Source organism: Cheilinus undulatus, linkage group 15, assembly GCF_018320785.1.
Source record: "Cheilinus undulatus linkage group 15, ASM1832078v1, whole genome shotgun sequence".
NCBI lineage: Eukaryota > Metazoa > Chordata > Actinopteri > Labriformes > Labridae > Cheilinus > Cheilinus undulatus.
In genome coordinates, this window is record NC_054879.1 from 27,532,855 (window position 1) to 27,548,187 (window position 15,333).

The 15,333-nt window shown below is 39.6% G+C and overlaps 1 protein-coding gene across 2 annotated transcripts; it reads right to left on the reverse strand.

Moving 5' to 3' along the window:
• Positions 1 to 1,005: 1,005 nt before the first annotated feature.
• popdc2 (popeye domain containing 2) lies at positions 1,006 to 13,337 on the reverse strand. Of its 2 annotated transcripts, none has more exons than XR_005992962.1 (4): positions 12,469 to 13,337; positions 7,321 to 7,429; positions 5,875 to 6,416; positions 1,006 to 2,231 (listed from the first exon to the last, which is right to left on the reverse strand). XR_005992962.1 is itself a non-coding variant. In XM_041806504.1 (4 exons), the coding sequence occupies exons 1-4, from the start codon at positions 12,960 to 12,962 to the stop codon at positions 2,149 to 2,151; spliced, it is 1,086 nt and encodes a 361-aa protein (XP_041662438.1). In that variant the 5' UTR covers positions 12,963 to 13,337; the 3' UTR covers positions 1,006 to 2,148. The 2 variants fall into 2 exon arrangements, 1 of the variants encoding a protein (XP_041662438.1); XM_041806504.1 differs by having other exon boundaries at positions 6,017 to 6,416.
• Positions 13,338 to 15,333: the final 1,996 nt, after the last annotated feature.

Below are 15,333 nucleotides of genomic sequence, written 5' to 3' on the forward strand. Positions count from 1 at the left end.
TAACGGCTGCCTGTCAAGCTTTTTTACCACCCGGGGTCATACATGCCCTCCATGCCATACGGTGCCTGTAAGAGGTATTCACCCCCTTGGATTTTTTTACCCTTTTATTTATTTTATTAAAAAATCATGTCAATATAATTTTGCTTTTTCGACAAAAAGTGCAAAAACTCTTAAATGTTAAAGTGAAACCAGATTTTTTTCCCACAGTAATGTCAATTAAATAAAAATATATAGTTTAATATGAGACTGCATAAATACTCACCCTCTTCAGGTAAGTATTTAGATGCACCTTCGGCTGCAATGTTCAGGGGGATGTTCAGTGCTGTGGATTTTTTTTTAGTTTATACTTTTCAATAACCTTTTCTCTGAGTTGCTTGGAGTGTTCTTTTGTCTTCGTGGTGTAATGCTTGCCAGGAATACTAATTATCCAGTGCCTGGACCGTCCAGACACAGGTGTCTTTATACAACAATCACTTGAGACAAATTCACTGCTCTCAGGTGATCCACATTTCACTAACTGTGAGACTACTAGCACCAGTTGGCTGGACCTCTGTTGAATGAGGTCATTCACTTTAAAGGGGACAAATATGTATGCTGTCACCTATTTTACATGACACATTTTTTGTTTTATTGAAATTATTTTGTAGAAATCTGTTTTCACTTTGACATCAAAGAAGTTTTTTTGTATTTGTTTTAGTCAAAAAAGCCAAATGATATTATAAATTATATTATAGCTCTCATGCCATATATGTGAAACACTCTTGTCTGGTGTGTCAGGTTAGGTAGGGGGGCAAGTCAGGCCTAAAGTTGGGTCAAAGTTGTCTAATACATGGGCCCTAAATTTTGTCATGCCATGAACCCTGATACACCCTCAGTCTCTGGCCGGGACCCCTCTTGCAGTTTTCTTTCATTCCTTGTAACTTATAGTACCAGTTATATGGAAAGTTGAAGAATAACCCTTGAGGTTTTTATATCATCCATTAGATATTTATTCTTTAACTAGAGGCAAAACTGAAACAAAATAGAGAAGATGGTTTGGTTTGTATTCATGTGACAGATATTAAAGGAAGCAGACATTCACACAAAAACTACATTTCCACTGCATACAGAGAGTTTTATGGAGAAATCTTGGCCCCATGAAGATATTTAACAATCAACAATGACTTCATTCATTTTAGTCCCGTCTTCTTCAACAGAAGTCAACAACAGACAAATAACATTTCACAGTTTACAGGTGAATGACAAAAATAACAAAGACATGATCTACAGGCATCCTATCTCTTTTAGAAGAAGAGTTTCCTACAGATGAAGAAGGCATCATGCAGCGTACATTTATGACTGATTCAAGAAGTTCAGGTGAAAAAAATAACTAAACATGCCAAATAAAATTAAAGTGAAAAGATCATTTCTTTATTATTATGAAACTGGTAGATGGAGGAAAAAACATTTTTCATATTGCTTTGAAAACTTTTAGAGTAATGAAAAAGAAAAACATCAAAATTCATTGAATTAAGAGAGAGTTTAGATCTTCATTTGTTTATCAAAAAGGGAGATTAAAACAAAAATCACGTGTTTTGGTGTCTCTGAAAGGGCAAGTTAAGAGGAAATTAAATAAATATGGTGGCAACTTAAAAGGTGAATGGGAGCAGTCAGTATTTTATGATCCACTCAAATTGAAAGTGGATTAAATGTTAACTATGCAAATTGGCATGTCCTTTAAATTAGAGGATTTTCATTTGACAAAAGTTTCACAAAACACTCTAAACTTTTAATTTAGTCACATAGTTGTCAAATTATTTCAAATATAAACAAATGTTATTCTTTCTACTGGAAGAGCTGCTTAAAGAGACTATAAGAGTTGAAATGTTGATTTAAAACCTTCAATCTGTAAAAGAAACATGTTTCAGGCATGAAACATCAGTACTGAGGGAGTTTCCAGTAAAATATTATGAAAAATATCAGCCCCAAACTAAAACCTTTTTTCAAACAGAGACAAGCAGAAACTGTGGGGTTGAATGAGGATAAGAGATGTGAACTGAAGTGAACACAGAGATAGACAGTGAGGAGGAGACTGTTTTAAAACAGCTAACATGGCACATTTATACTGCTTTATTCTTCATATTAAAGCGTTTCCAGGAGAGATCCTCCTCACAGTTTGGGGGTGTCGGTGGGAGCCAGCGGCGCTCTTCCTCTCTGGAATCGAGGTGGAACATTTCTGTCGCCATCACCTCCTGCAGAGTCAAAACAAAGGATTGACTGAGGAGGGAGTTTAGATCAGAGGGTAGTTTTCACACTAATGTCCTGATAATTGGATAAACAAAACCACTTCAAACTGAGCTACAACTTCATATTCTGCTGTCATGATGGTAATTATCCAAACAGCTTGAGTTAGAAACTGCTACTCAGTCAAGCAAAAGTCTACATTTCACATAAAAATCTGACATTTCAGGGCTAAAAACAAAACTAACTTGGCACAATTATAAGAATACAAAATTATACGGCAGAATTGTTTTAAAGTGAGAAATAAACAGTCAGACACAGTGCAATCAGAAAGTATTCAGACCCCCTTTACTCAGTTTTGTAATGTTGCAGCCTGATGCTAAAAATTTGGATGTAGGCGTCTATTTCCCCATTCAACAAAATGCCCATTTAAATAGCATTTAACAGACTAGTCTAAAGAGGAGATAACCAGTCAAATTCTTCTCAGGGTCATTGTGTTAATGGGTATAATGTGAGCCAGATATACTTTGTACAGCGTGGCTAACATTAGCAGCTAGCTCCACCAGCCTTCATTCCCCTTTGCAGATTAATATAGTGCTTTGATATGTGGCCTCTTTTCACTTCAGTTGAGAAGTGTTCAACCCTAAACAGCCCACATACCACAATTTCCATTTAATACTTAAAAAACTGTCATACCACGCTGTTCCTACTACACGCTAAGCTTCTCATATTTACGTATGTTGAAGTGCCGGGGGAAAGCTCAGACAAGAAGACAGCGGCCATTTACTGAAGCTACAGCGGCCTCGAGTGGCAGGAGGTTTATCACGGTTTAAAAGAGCATAATAGACCGGGATTTTAAGCCTGTGTTTGTAAAAAAATTATAGGTAATTAGTTTAACCGACACTGAAATCTTGCGCTGGTTAATTTGACAAACGAAATAGAACCATTTAGTTTATTTGAAAAAAAGAAAAAAAATCTCATTAATTGACACTCAGTACCCCAGTGAAAACAGAATTTAAGAAAATTTTGCAAATTAATGAAATATCACATTGGCATAAGTATTCAGACTTTTCTCAAAAAGTAAAAGTATAATATTCCATCGATTTAAAGTGAACCACATGTATTTAGTGAGTTCAAAAACTGCATTTTTCTGCTACACCACAGATCTATGGTTGTGCATCCACTTGTGTTTGTAGTCTCTGCTCTAAAGTTGCATTACTACTCTGTCTGACCAACCAACGTCATGTTTTACAGCCCAACCTGCAACCCAAACCAAGCCCTGACCCCTCCACCATCCAGCTATGAAACATGATCCTCCCTCTCTGATTGGTCCAGGCCGGATTTTGGGTTGGTCAGGGTGCGGGTGGGGCTTTGGAGGCGATGAAGGAATTAACAGACAGTCTGCTTACAGGGTGGGCACGCTGGATTAATAACATGGCACTGAATTTTTTGGACATCCCCTAAATTTCCAGGCTGTAATCCTCATCAAATAAAAACCACATCTGCTGTCAGCCACAATGTCGAACCCCTTCTCATCATGCACACAACGACACACTGGACCTCATCATCTGTTTGAAACAACACTAATGCTGCACTTGTTTGGTGCTAAACTGTTTTTCCTCTGCAGAGCTCTGATCTGAGAGGACAAATTTAACTCTGCTACTGTACCGGAAGACGACTGCATGCCTGAAGCAGAGCCAAAGCAAACAGATTTAGAGCTGTTGGCATGGAGGGGATTTGATCTTTAAATATTGGCTGAAAAATAGACTAATAATCCAAATAATGCAAAGATGGAGAGGCTGGAGGCAAAAAGTTTAGAGCCAATCTGTAGCTACAAAACGTTTTATAGTTCTCTTAAAGCCTTTGAATCCAAACTTAGATTGACTTTGCACAAACATTTTTTGCAAAAACAAAAGCAGATTGCAACATGACATAAAATAAACAAAGCAAAACAACAGAAAACATAATTACATAACAGCTTAGGCTGTTAGACTTCTAGGGAACATGACAAATCTGCTTGTTTAATTTGCTCTGACAGATGAGGTTTGTATCCTCTCATGTTAGAACGGATTTTCATCCCGCTTGATTCATGTAAGGCCAATCTGAAACATTCATCTGATAGGCGGAGTTAGAGTGCAGTCCAGGCTTTTTTTTTATCAGACCAGACTGCAACTGCAGCTGATTTGAAGCATTCAAAATCCACCACAAGAAAAGTGTTTGAAAACGGACTTTAGCTCATGTAAGGTGCAACATTCATGTGTTATGTTGAACAGAAGCTGGAGATATCCTTGCTGATGTGTTCCTCTACACAACTAGCTGTATCACACATGTAAAGCCCGATTAAAACTTCTGTGTCAAATCTATGCTTTCCATAGATCTATGCTATCCTTTATGGAGTTTTTTGGGGTATGACCCAACAAGCTTTGCACAACTGGATTGGGGGATTTTCTGCCATTCTTCTTTGGAAATTCATTGAGGATATGTCCGTCAACTCTCTCTCAACCCTAACCAGTCTCCCAGTCCCTGCTGCTGAAAAACACCCCCGCAGCATGATGCTGCCACCACCATGCGTCACTGTTGGGATGGTATTGGGCAATGATGAGCCAGGCCTGGTTTCATTTAATGTTTAGAGTTAAGACCAAACAGTTCAATCTTGGTTTCATAAGACCAGAGAATCTTGTTTCTCACAGTCCTAAGTTCTTCAGGTGCCTTTTTTTTAAACTCCAAGCAGGCTTTCATGTGTTTTGCGCTAAGGAGAGGCTTCTGTCAAGCCACTCCATGAATGACTGCAGTGATGGTTGTCCTTCGAGAACTCTCACAAAGGACCTCTGGAGCTAGTCGGAATGACTGTCAGGTTCTGGGTAACCTCTCCTACTATGGCCCTTCTTCCCCAGTTGCTCAATCTGACCAGGCAAGCAGCTCTTAGAAGAGTCCTGGTTGTGGCAAAGCTCTTCCATTTGAGGATTATGGAGGCTACTGTGCTCTTGGGAACCTTCAGTGCAGCAGAAATCTTTTTTACAGCCTTCCCCAGATCTGTGCCTGTCAACAATCTAGAGCTCTGCGGGCAGGGGGCAACTGGGCAAGAGTTGTTGCAAAGTGTCTAAATATTTATACAAATGTGGTCATTTGTTTTTCTCTTTTTAATAAACTTGCAAAAAGAAATCTTAATTTCTATTTTCACTTTGTCATTATGGGGTACTAAGTGTGGATTAATGAGAGAAAAAAATAATTTAAACAGCTGTAACATCAGGCCAAAGTCATCCTTAAAGCTCCTGTAAGGGACTTTTATGTTGTGCTTATGGCGTCTCTGTAGACAGAGTAGCATCTTTTCTCTCTGTTCGTCCTGATCCTTTTAACAATCAAACCCAAGGGCAGCAGTGCCAGGCATTACATGTAACTATATGGAAAATGTCAGCATGGTAGAGATGGTCTTGTTTACTTTTATTACCCAAATAGAAAAATCAACTTTAATCCCAGTGAATTATAACAGACTCAAAAAGTCCTCATGAGAGCTTTAAGCAAAGTCACATAACGACTATCAGATGATTTCAGTCACTCATCCCTTCATCATGAAGCCGTGTTAGTAGGAAATGTGCACCGCAAGCCACTCATGCACACACACAGCGCCCCCCTCTGCCCAGGTGAGGTACTTACATGTAGCTTAAGTGGTGACCCCGTGTGTTAGCTCCAGCACCCTGCCCCCTCTACCTCAAATAATCCCTCTCACTGCCATAATCCATTAAGGACCCCGCCACATCAGCAAAGTCCTCCAGGACCAGGCTGGTGGAGTCCTCACCAGAGGGCAGGTCCGGGTCTGACACCCATGGGTGCTGGGGGGCCTTGATCTCGTCCTGGGAGGTCTTTCTTGGTCCCTGAGGCTGATCCAACGTCTCATAGGCCGGTGCTGGATCAACACCCGGCTGCTCCTTGGTAAAACCCGCGTCACTTCCGCTGCCACCCTCGCTGCCCTGCGAGGAGGGGGCCAAGACATGGTAGAGACTGGGCAGGCGGATGTCCAGCAGCACACCGCTCTTGATGTACAGCTTGTTGTTGAGGTTGTAGAGCTTCTCCGCGATGTCGTAACCCAGCATGACCGAAAAAAGACGGGCGATGTAGCGCTCTTTTGATATCAGCATGTAGAGACGACGGCGGCGCCATGAGATGTAGCGAGAGTCTTCTTCTGCTGTGAGAGTCACCTGTAGCATGTTAATGAAGACAACACATAAATAATCGAGATAATCATGGGAGTTTTGACCTCAAGAGGAATCTACATTGTTTTGTACAAAAGAGGTGATTTGTTTTATAAATTTAGGTCAGGAACACTTCCAGAAATCATTGTTTGTCAATACAGTTGGCTGTTCCGTCCAGAAATGCAAGTTAAAGCTGTATCATGCTAAGAAGAAACCATATGTGATCATGACCAAGAGAGATCTCTGTCTTCTCTTGGCCGAAACTCTTTTAAAATGGACTGAAGCAAAATGGAAAACTGTTCTGTGGTCAGCTGAACTAAAATGGTCCCTCTCCTCTTCAGAAACTTCAGACGCCGTGTCTATCTGACTGAAGAGGAGAGGGACCATCCAGCTTGTTATCGACACACAGTTCAAAAGCCAGTATGTCTGATGGTATGGGGTTCAGTAGGGCTTATTAGTGCTTACAGCAGCTTACACATCTGGAAAGGGACAATAAAAAGTCCATAGAGGTTTTACAGCATCATGTGCCCTCATCAAGACACTGACATGGCACTGTCTCTACTATTTTGAGATGTGTTGCTGCCATCAAATTCAAAATGAGGTAATATTTTTCATGAAATAGTAAAATGTCTCAGTTTCAACATCTGGTATGTTGTTTATGTTCCACTGTGAATAAAATAGGTGTTTCTGAGATTTGCAAATCTTTGCATTACGTTTTTATTTGCGTTTTACACAGTGTACCAACTTTTTTGGAGTTGGGTTGAGTGTAAATAACTAATAAGATGCTTGATTACAGCAGTAAGACTATTGGAAGTTAAATTAATCCTTTATGACGGCTAATAAAGACTTTATTGACATTTAACAGTGTCTTTGCTGTTGTGCAAAATGAGCTGCAGGTCAAATCCCATACCTGAAACTTCCCCTCCTCGTTTGGTCTGATAGACTCCCACTCTGGAGAGTCCAGGAACTGGTGGCGATGGATGTAGTGCAGGAACTGACCCTCCAGAGATACATTGATCCTAAAGAGAGAAAAGAGACACAGGAATTAAGAGGTGATAAGGAGAGCAGAAAGAGACCTCAAGGTCACTCTGCAGGGCCAAGCAGAGCAAATATCACCTCTGTAGCCAGCAGAGGATCACACCCTTCCTCCAGCAGAGAATACATCCATCATCTTTCAGATTAGTTAATAGTTCCACGTTTCCTTTTCTGTCAGGATTCCTGTTGCCAAGGGAAGTTAAATTTTTAAACACCAGAAGTTCTCTCCCTCAGATGAAGGTTTGATTTTTAAAAGAAAAACTTCCACTGAGTGAGATAACCCAGCACACTGAACATTTAATCCTCCAGTGGATTATGTCAAGAGTTTCCTTTCCAGGAAAGACTTTTAAGAAAAACATTGCTCTCCCTAAATTCATGTTTTAATCAAATTAAAGAGGAAGAAGTAGACATTACAGAAAAAAACAAAAATGTGAGAAGTGATGAGGCTAATTGTAATAATGTTTGTTCTCTTTTGTTAGATAACAGCATATTAGTGTGACTGTTAATTATAGACCATCTATTTGCAGCAGTTTTAAATGACTAGAAGCTTTTACTGAGACTCTTCACAACTCTGGGTGTAAATTAACAGCTATTTTGTCTGTGTGCCGTAGTGTTAATTAGCCTTTAACATACTTCACACTGTCAGTGGCAGGGATTTCCACCGGAGAGCACCGAGCTAAAAATGTCACCGTACAGATGGCACTCCTCCTTTGTGACACATATGACCGAAAGTATGTGGACACCATTGCCTTTGTTCAATGCAGCACTCCTGCAGAGTTTAGTCTCTTTGATTTACATAAGAAAAGTCTCAGTTATTAAACCTACAATGGTTAAAATTCAATAATGTGCATCATTTTTATGTTGAAACGGATTGAAGAGGACTGTAAGCTTCTCCAACATGACAAGTCCAAGCTCAGAGGAGGAATCTTTGAGGAAATGTTTTTTTGAGTTTGGTGTGGTTTTCAGCTAGAAGTGACCTTAACCCTCTCCAAAACTTACTGGAATGTAAACCAAACCTTAGCATACAGCATTGGTTTAAGACTCTTGTAAAGACCAATTTGCATGTAGTATTTGAAAATATTTTAATTTTTTGAGGTTGTTTTTTTACATCACAAACACCAGAGTTTTGCTCTTAAACTGTCATTAAAAAGGTTATTTTTTAAAATCAATATTTGTTATAATTATCATGGCTGGTCTTGATAAAAAAAAAAAAAGTCATGCAAAAAGAAGTTAAAAGATGCATTACCTATGTAAGGAACAGAAAACAAAGCTACGTAGCTAACTCAAAGCTTATGAAGCTACATTAGCTAGGAAGGTTACGTAGCAAAGACTGACAGAGAAAAAAATTAAAGCAAACAAAGCTATGTTAACTATGTAGGTAATGTAGCAACAAAACTTATGTAGCTAAATCTAAAGCTAACAAAGCTACATTACCTATGTAAGCTATGTAGGTAAATCTAAAGCTAACAAAGCTATGTTGCCTATGTAGGCTACACTGGTTAAATAGCTATGTAGGTAAATCTAAAGCAAACAAATCTATGTTATCTATGTAAGCTACGTGGGTAACATAGCTATGCAGCTAAATCTAAAGCTAACAAAGCTTTGCTATCTATGTAAGCTATGTGGGTAATGTAGCTATGTTGCTAAATCTAAAGCTATAATGTAAGAAACGTAGATAACATAGCTATATAGTGAAACCTAACCCAAACCTAACAAAGCTATGTTTCCTATGTAAGCCATATAGTTAAGTTCAGCTTTATAGCTAAAGCTGATACCAACTAAGCTACGTTATCTATGTGAGCTATGTTACGTAGGTATATAGACACATTTAAAGCTTACAAAGCTTCAATAGCTCAGTAGGTTTTGAGCTACAGAACTAATGTAGCTAAAGCAAAGCAAATAAAGCTGCTTTAGCTAAGTAACATTATGTTACGTTTACTTAAGCTAGACCTGTGTTAGAAGCAGTTACATGAATGGTGGCATCTTTAGCTTTGTTGACTTTGACCAAAGCTAACATAGCTAAATTGGATTACATAGTAGCATTCACTGTGAAGCTAGTGAAGCTATGTTAGCCTTAGCTAAAGCTAACATAGCAAACCACTGTTTGTGTAACTGCTTCTAAAACAGGTATACACATAATTAATCCCAGGTTAGACCTCTGACCATTTTCTGTTATTTATGAAATGCTTCGTAGTCTTTAGTGTTTGCAATTTTGTTATTTCATGATTGTAACAGCCAGACTTTGTTTGAAACAAAAAAAAGACTTCTTAAATGTTATCCCACAAAATTATGTCCCTTCCGAGTAACATATTTGGTGTCTTACAGTTGTGGTCTGCAAGAGGGGAAGTCGGAAATCTGGGGTCAACAGCCAGACCCCTCTTGCTTGAAAAGGTATGGATCCTTACAGCTCATTTTAAACTTTGGTTGGTTGAAGTAGTAAAAATTTTTTTAATGTAGTAGCTGGTTTAACTCTGATTACATTAAATTTATACAAAGATTGTGATACTAGTGCAGTTGAGGAAAAATAGCATAACTGCTTTAAAATGTAGTGAAATATTGATAGAAGTGGCACAAAATCCCCAAAATTGTTTTTGAGTAAATATCTTCACTGTTTTTTTCTGGTATTAGAGATGTCTGTGGTAACATGTTTGAAGCAGCACTGTGGAGATGAAGTCTACATAACTGATGCTTATCTTTATAAGTGAGAAAATATACCATAGAAGTTTGTCAGACAGTTTAGCAAGCAAATATTTTGGAGCTATGGGGAAAAGATAACAATATGCTTTATGTCTGTTGTTCTAACTTTGGCTCATACAGTATTCTTTCTTCTGCCAACATTTATTTAAGTTAAAAGGAGTAGTCAGTGTCTGGTTCTGTCCCAACTAGAGGTATCATTAAACCAGCTGGCAGTGTGTGGAGGGACGGCACAGTGGTGACTCACAGACAAAAATACTCTGTTTACAACATTTCTCTTGTGTCGGCTCCAGGACTGTGAAATGTAATGCAGCTAGACTCTGAGGATGTTTGGGATGAAGAGGATTCACTTCCTGTTAAACTAACAGTCTGCCAACAGCATGAAAAAGGGAGACAAAGGAGCCCAGATCTGCAGGTGTTAGTTATAACGACAGTTTACTTGAAAAGAATGGGAGTTCTCCACAACATGAGGAAATTAAATCAGGAATACATGCTGTACCTAGAGACCAGATGTGACAAAATCCTGCAGATAACTCACTGTTGCCTTTGTGCTCTCTGGTCAGAGCAATGGGCATGCTCATTTAAAGATCTGTGTTGAGCCTTTATGTTTTTTATTTTTATGGTGCTTGTTGGCTTAATCATGAGCATATGAAACTGACAGTTCAGCAAGTTATTGTTTTATTTTCTATGGGAAAAAGAGGGACAACATAACAGCTGCACAAACGTGAAGACAAAATGTCTCTAACAGCTGCTGGTGAGTGGCTGCGAGATAAAGTCCAAAGCACCAATTGGTTTAATGAATTTGCACGTTCTCCCCTCGCATTAGTTGGTTGCACAGAGAGAACCCTGCCAGATAAAATAAACTGCAACAGTTTGGAAGTTGAAACAATAAATTGGCTAATTATTTTGTGGTACCATGGCATGCAGATGTCCAAACTGTATGGTTTTTTGCAGAAAAACAGATATTGCACCATTAATGATCATGTATTTTTTATTGTTATGGTTACATCTTGCCTGGAGATGTGTTAAAATAATACAATATGATGAGATTGAGTTATGATGCTCCTCTAAGAGCTGATGAAGGGTTGTTGGGTATTTATATTTCACATTTAGGTATGTGTTGTATCTCTCTTGCTCACTGTGAAGCCATTCTGTTGTGATGGATGTGGTATTTGGTGTAGCATTGTCTTGCTGAAATATAAAAGGCCTTCCCTGGAAGAGATGTTGTCTGGATGGGAGCAGATGTTGCTCTAAAACCTCTACCTGCTTTTCAGCATTGATAGTGCCTTTCCAGATGTGTAAGCTGTCCTTGGGCACTAATGCAATACCATACCATAAGAAATGCAGATAACAAGCTGGATGGTCCCACTCTTACTTAATCTGCAAGACACGGCACTTGTGGTTTCCAAAAGTAATTTCAATTTTTGATCCATGTGACCACAGAACAGTTTTCCATTTTAAATGAGCTTGGCCCAGAGAAGACAGTTGCATTTCTGGATCATGTTCACATATGAATTCTTCTTTGCATGAAACGGCTTTTGTGGATGGCACAGCAAACTGCGCAGACAGACTGTGATCTCTGGAGATTTTTCTGAGCCCATGCAGTGATTTCCAGTACAGAATCATTCCTGTTTTTAATGCAGTGATCCCTGAGGGCCTGAAGATCACGAGCATCTATTATTGACCACTGGCCTTGTCCTTTGCACACAGAGATTTCTCCAGATTCCCTGAATCCATTGAAAATATTATTTACTGAAGATGGTGGGATATTTTTTAATTTTACTTTAAGGACCATTTTCTGAATATTGTTCCACAATTTTTAGATGCAGAGTTTTTAGTGAACCTCTGCCGATTTTTCCTTCTGAGAGACTCTGCCTCTTTAAATGCTCCTTTTACACCCAGTCATGTTACTGACCTGTTATCAATAAACCTAATTAGTTTCAAAATTCTCTTCCAGCTGTTTGTCATTAGTACCACTTACTTTTCCAGCCCTTTGTTGCCTCCTCTACCAAATTTTTTTTAAAAATATGTTGCTGCCATCAAATTCAAAATGAGCCAATATTTTTTCATAAAATGGTAAAATGTCTCAATTTCAACATTTGATTTGTTGTAAGTGATCTATTGTGAATAAAATATTGGTTTGTAAGATTTGCAAATCACTGTATTCCATTAGTATTTACACTTTACACAGCGCCCCAACTTTTTTGGTTCTGGGGTTCTATTTCTCACCGTGATCACTTTACGTCAAGTAAAGTGTGTTAGTCACATTCTACGCAGACAGGCATTGTGGGTTTGGATAATTAAGTAAAGGTACACACTCATGCCCCACCTCCCAGACAGCAGAAAGGAGAGCTGGTCGATGGGCGTCTTTCCCTCCACTGCGTACGTCTCTCCCGCCTTCAGTTCCACCACCCTGTTCTCAAAAGCTCCTGCGATGTCCTTGAACACCTGGACAGGCACACCCAGCGGCAGGTAGACTCCCTGGTAGAGGGAAGACAGCTCCTCACTGGGTATGCCCTCCTGTTGCAACCGGTAGAGGAGGTGGCAGATCTGACCCAGGCAGACCAGCAGCAGCAGCAGGTTCCAGGTGTAGACGTCCAGGCCACACATGGTGATCCAACCCCACACCGACAGGCACACGAAGGCTGGAACCAGGAAGCCGAAGATGAAGAGGCACCCATAGGCCCCACTGCCCCCCATGTAACCCAGGAAGACCATGGTGTTTCCCAAGTGGTATATGGCTCCTTCTGTGTTGTTGGTCCAGCCATCACAGAGAGGTGGGAAGAACAAGCTGTCCAGAAGAGTCGAGTTTTCTGCACTCATGATTAAAACTCCTAAAAACAAGCTAAAATAAACTCTAAAGTACTTCTTGTCCGATAGGAACTGGGTGCTATTTCTGTCCCTGTGATACTAACAAGATGTTTTGTTTGAATGAAAGCGTGATTCAAAATAAATAAAGTCGGCCAAAAAATGTCAGACGTAAATGTTTGTTCTTTTGGCATGCAGCTAAAAAATCTTCAATGTGAAGAAGTTCTCACGGCTCTGTTTGTTTGAGAAACACAGCTGGAATGGGACTCTTCTCCTTCTTCTCTCATTATGCGTCCCCTTCTCTCTCTCTCTCCTCTAGCTTCTCACACCTTCTCTCCCCTCCAAGTTCTCCTGTCGAGTGCCGTTTTCTGTCTTTTCTCTCAGCCACCAACTGACCGGCCTGCACTGTGGAGCCAACAGCTGGAGGAGTGGGGATAAGGGAGGGAGGGGGGAGTCGATAGAGCCCTAGAAGGATAACCATGTTTGGAATTGAAACCCAAGGAGGAGAGAGTGGTGGACAGAAAGCAGGCCTGCTACTTAACATAACAGAAAGAGGGAGAGAGGGGCAGGAAACGGGAGGGAGGAGAGAGGCTATGACAAATAACTTGAAGAGTGTCACACGTTTAAAAAGTCCCTGCACAGCTACAACAGCAATGTTATTCCCACGTAAACCTGTTAGAGTCATGTTAGCTTACAGGAGAGCAGATTAGACGGTGCATATTTAGAGACACTGTCAGCACAGGTCAGATTTCAGGTATAAACACCACCAACACCACGACAGCCTCACATATCCTCCTGTCCTCTCAGCCAGAGAGACTCAGCTCAGTGGAGTCCAACAGAAATGCCTCTGCTAGGCTTTATTTTACTTTCATGTTTTTGCAAGAAGCAAACAGCGTACAGAATCATTGCAACTAAATGGAAATCTAAATGGCAAATGGTGTTTATAGTGTTTTTCTAGTCTTCTGACTTCCTTAGAGCTCTTTTAAAACTGCAGGCCACTCTCAATACTTTTACATGCAGCTAGTAAAAGTCAAATTATTGACTTTTACCCCCGTGATCTTTTGGGGCCTCCCCAGGGGTACACGGACCTGAAGTTGAGAACCGCTGCTGTAGCTTAACACGTGTACTTGGTGTTAATAACTTCCTTAGGAAAGTGTGATTGTTTGGGTAGTGCAGTGAGTCCTATATTTTTAGGAAGGGGCCACCTGGAAGGCCTTGAAAGTTCTGCACAAGGGCTGCAAGAATCAGTTTTTTAGATTTATATATTTTTTTCAATTACTTTTGTGATCCAGTGCAACATGGGGAAGAGTTATGCACAATAAACAGAAAACAGGCACTCAGAGGATGAAAAATGTAAAAAAAAAAAAAAAGAAAAAAAAGAGGAAGATGATGAAACCTTCCTGGGATCATTAATAAATATGATGCATGATGAACACATGCTCATCGTTCAAGTCCTGATTAAAGCTGGAGGGTTTTTTTTTTTTTTTTCCAACTTTCCAATTCAGGCTCTTGAGTGTGCAACATCCATGCCTGAGATTGAAAAGAAAAGACAGTTTCCTGCACATTTCAGGACACAGCGTAGTAGTGATGGTAACCCCACAGATACGATGCCAAAATATCTCAATTGCTTCCCTGTAGCTGACTGCACTATAGGCAGTAGAGGCTGATCTCATTTTTTATGCCTACAAATTGAAGGAAATACAAATCCTAAGAAAATAAAGTTAATCAGACCAAAATATTTATCTAATTCAGGTCATTTAAAAATCTGGCTCTCTGATGCACCAAATTATAAACTAGTTGTTCTTGTAGATAATATCCTTCTGATGGAAAACATTACCTATAGACTGAAAGTGAAGAAAGATCGCTTTGCAAGAGACTAGGGGGAAATGGTTAACACGAAGCAAATAAGGACTCAGCCAACAAATAGTAAATATTAGTAAGAACGGTGGATTCTTTACTTAATCCAAACTTCAAACAGGCTTGGGATATGCATGACACTGTTTGTTTGGATGTTTATTTACACAAAACCCAATTAAAAATTTATCTAATTTATCTATAGATTAAATTTATCTATTCTGAACTTCAATGGTATGTTTTTTAAGCTTCAAACTGGATTTTTTTTTTTAAACTTACTTCTTATGCCTTTATAATAGGCTGATTTAAAGTAGCCTGCATTTTGACCACGTAGGCCTTCAAACATTTGTGGTGTAGCCACCACACCTCTTCAACCATAGCCTAAGAGGCAGTCACATTAATCAGAAAAAGGGAAGCCAGGTGAGTGTTCAAACAGGCCTTATGTAACAGCAATTATGGTGTGGCCTCTCCCATTATCAGCTACAGTTAATGAGAGGCAGTACAATGAAGTAGAGAAAGACTGGAGACATTA

Bases quoted from the DNA above. Each gene is read 5' to 3' on its own strand.
- popdc2 (XM_041806504.1), bottom strand. From the start codon at position 12,962: ATGAGTGCAGAAAACTCGACTCTTCTGGACAGCTTGTTCTTCCCACCT. The intron at 7,430-12,468 runs GTGGGGCATGAG...TTCTCTCTTTAG, and splicing joins TCCTTTCTGCTGTCTGGGAG to GATCAATGTATCTCTGGAGG. The intron at 6,417-7,320 runs GTATGGGATTTG...AACATGCTACAG, and splicing joins ACGAGGAGGGGAAGTTTCAG to GTGACTCTCACAGCAGAAGA.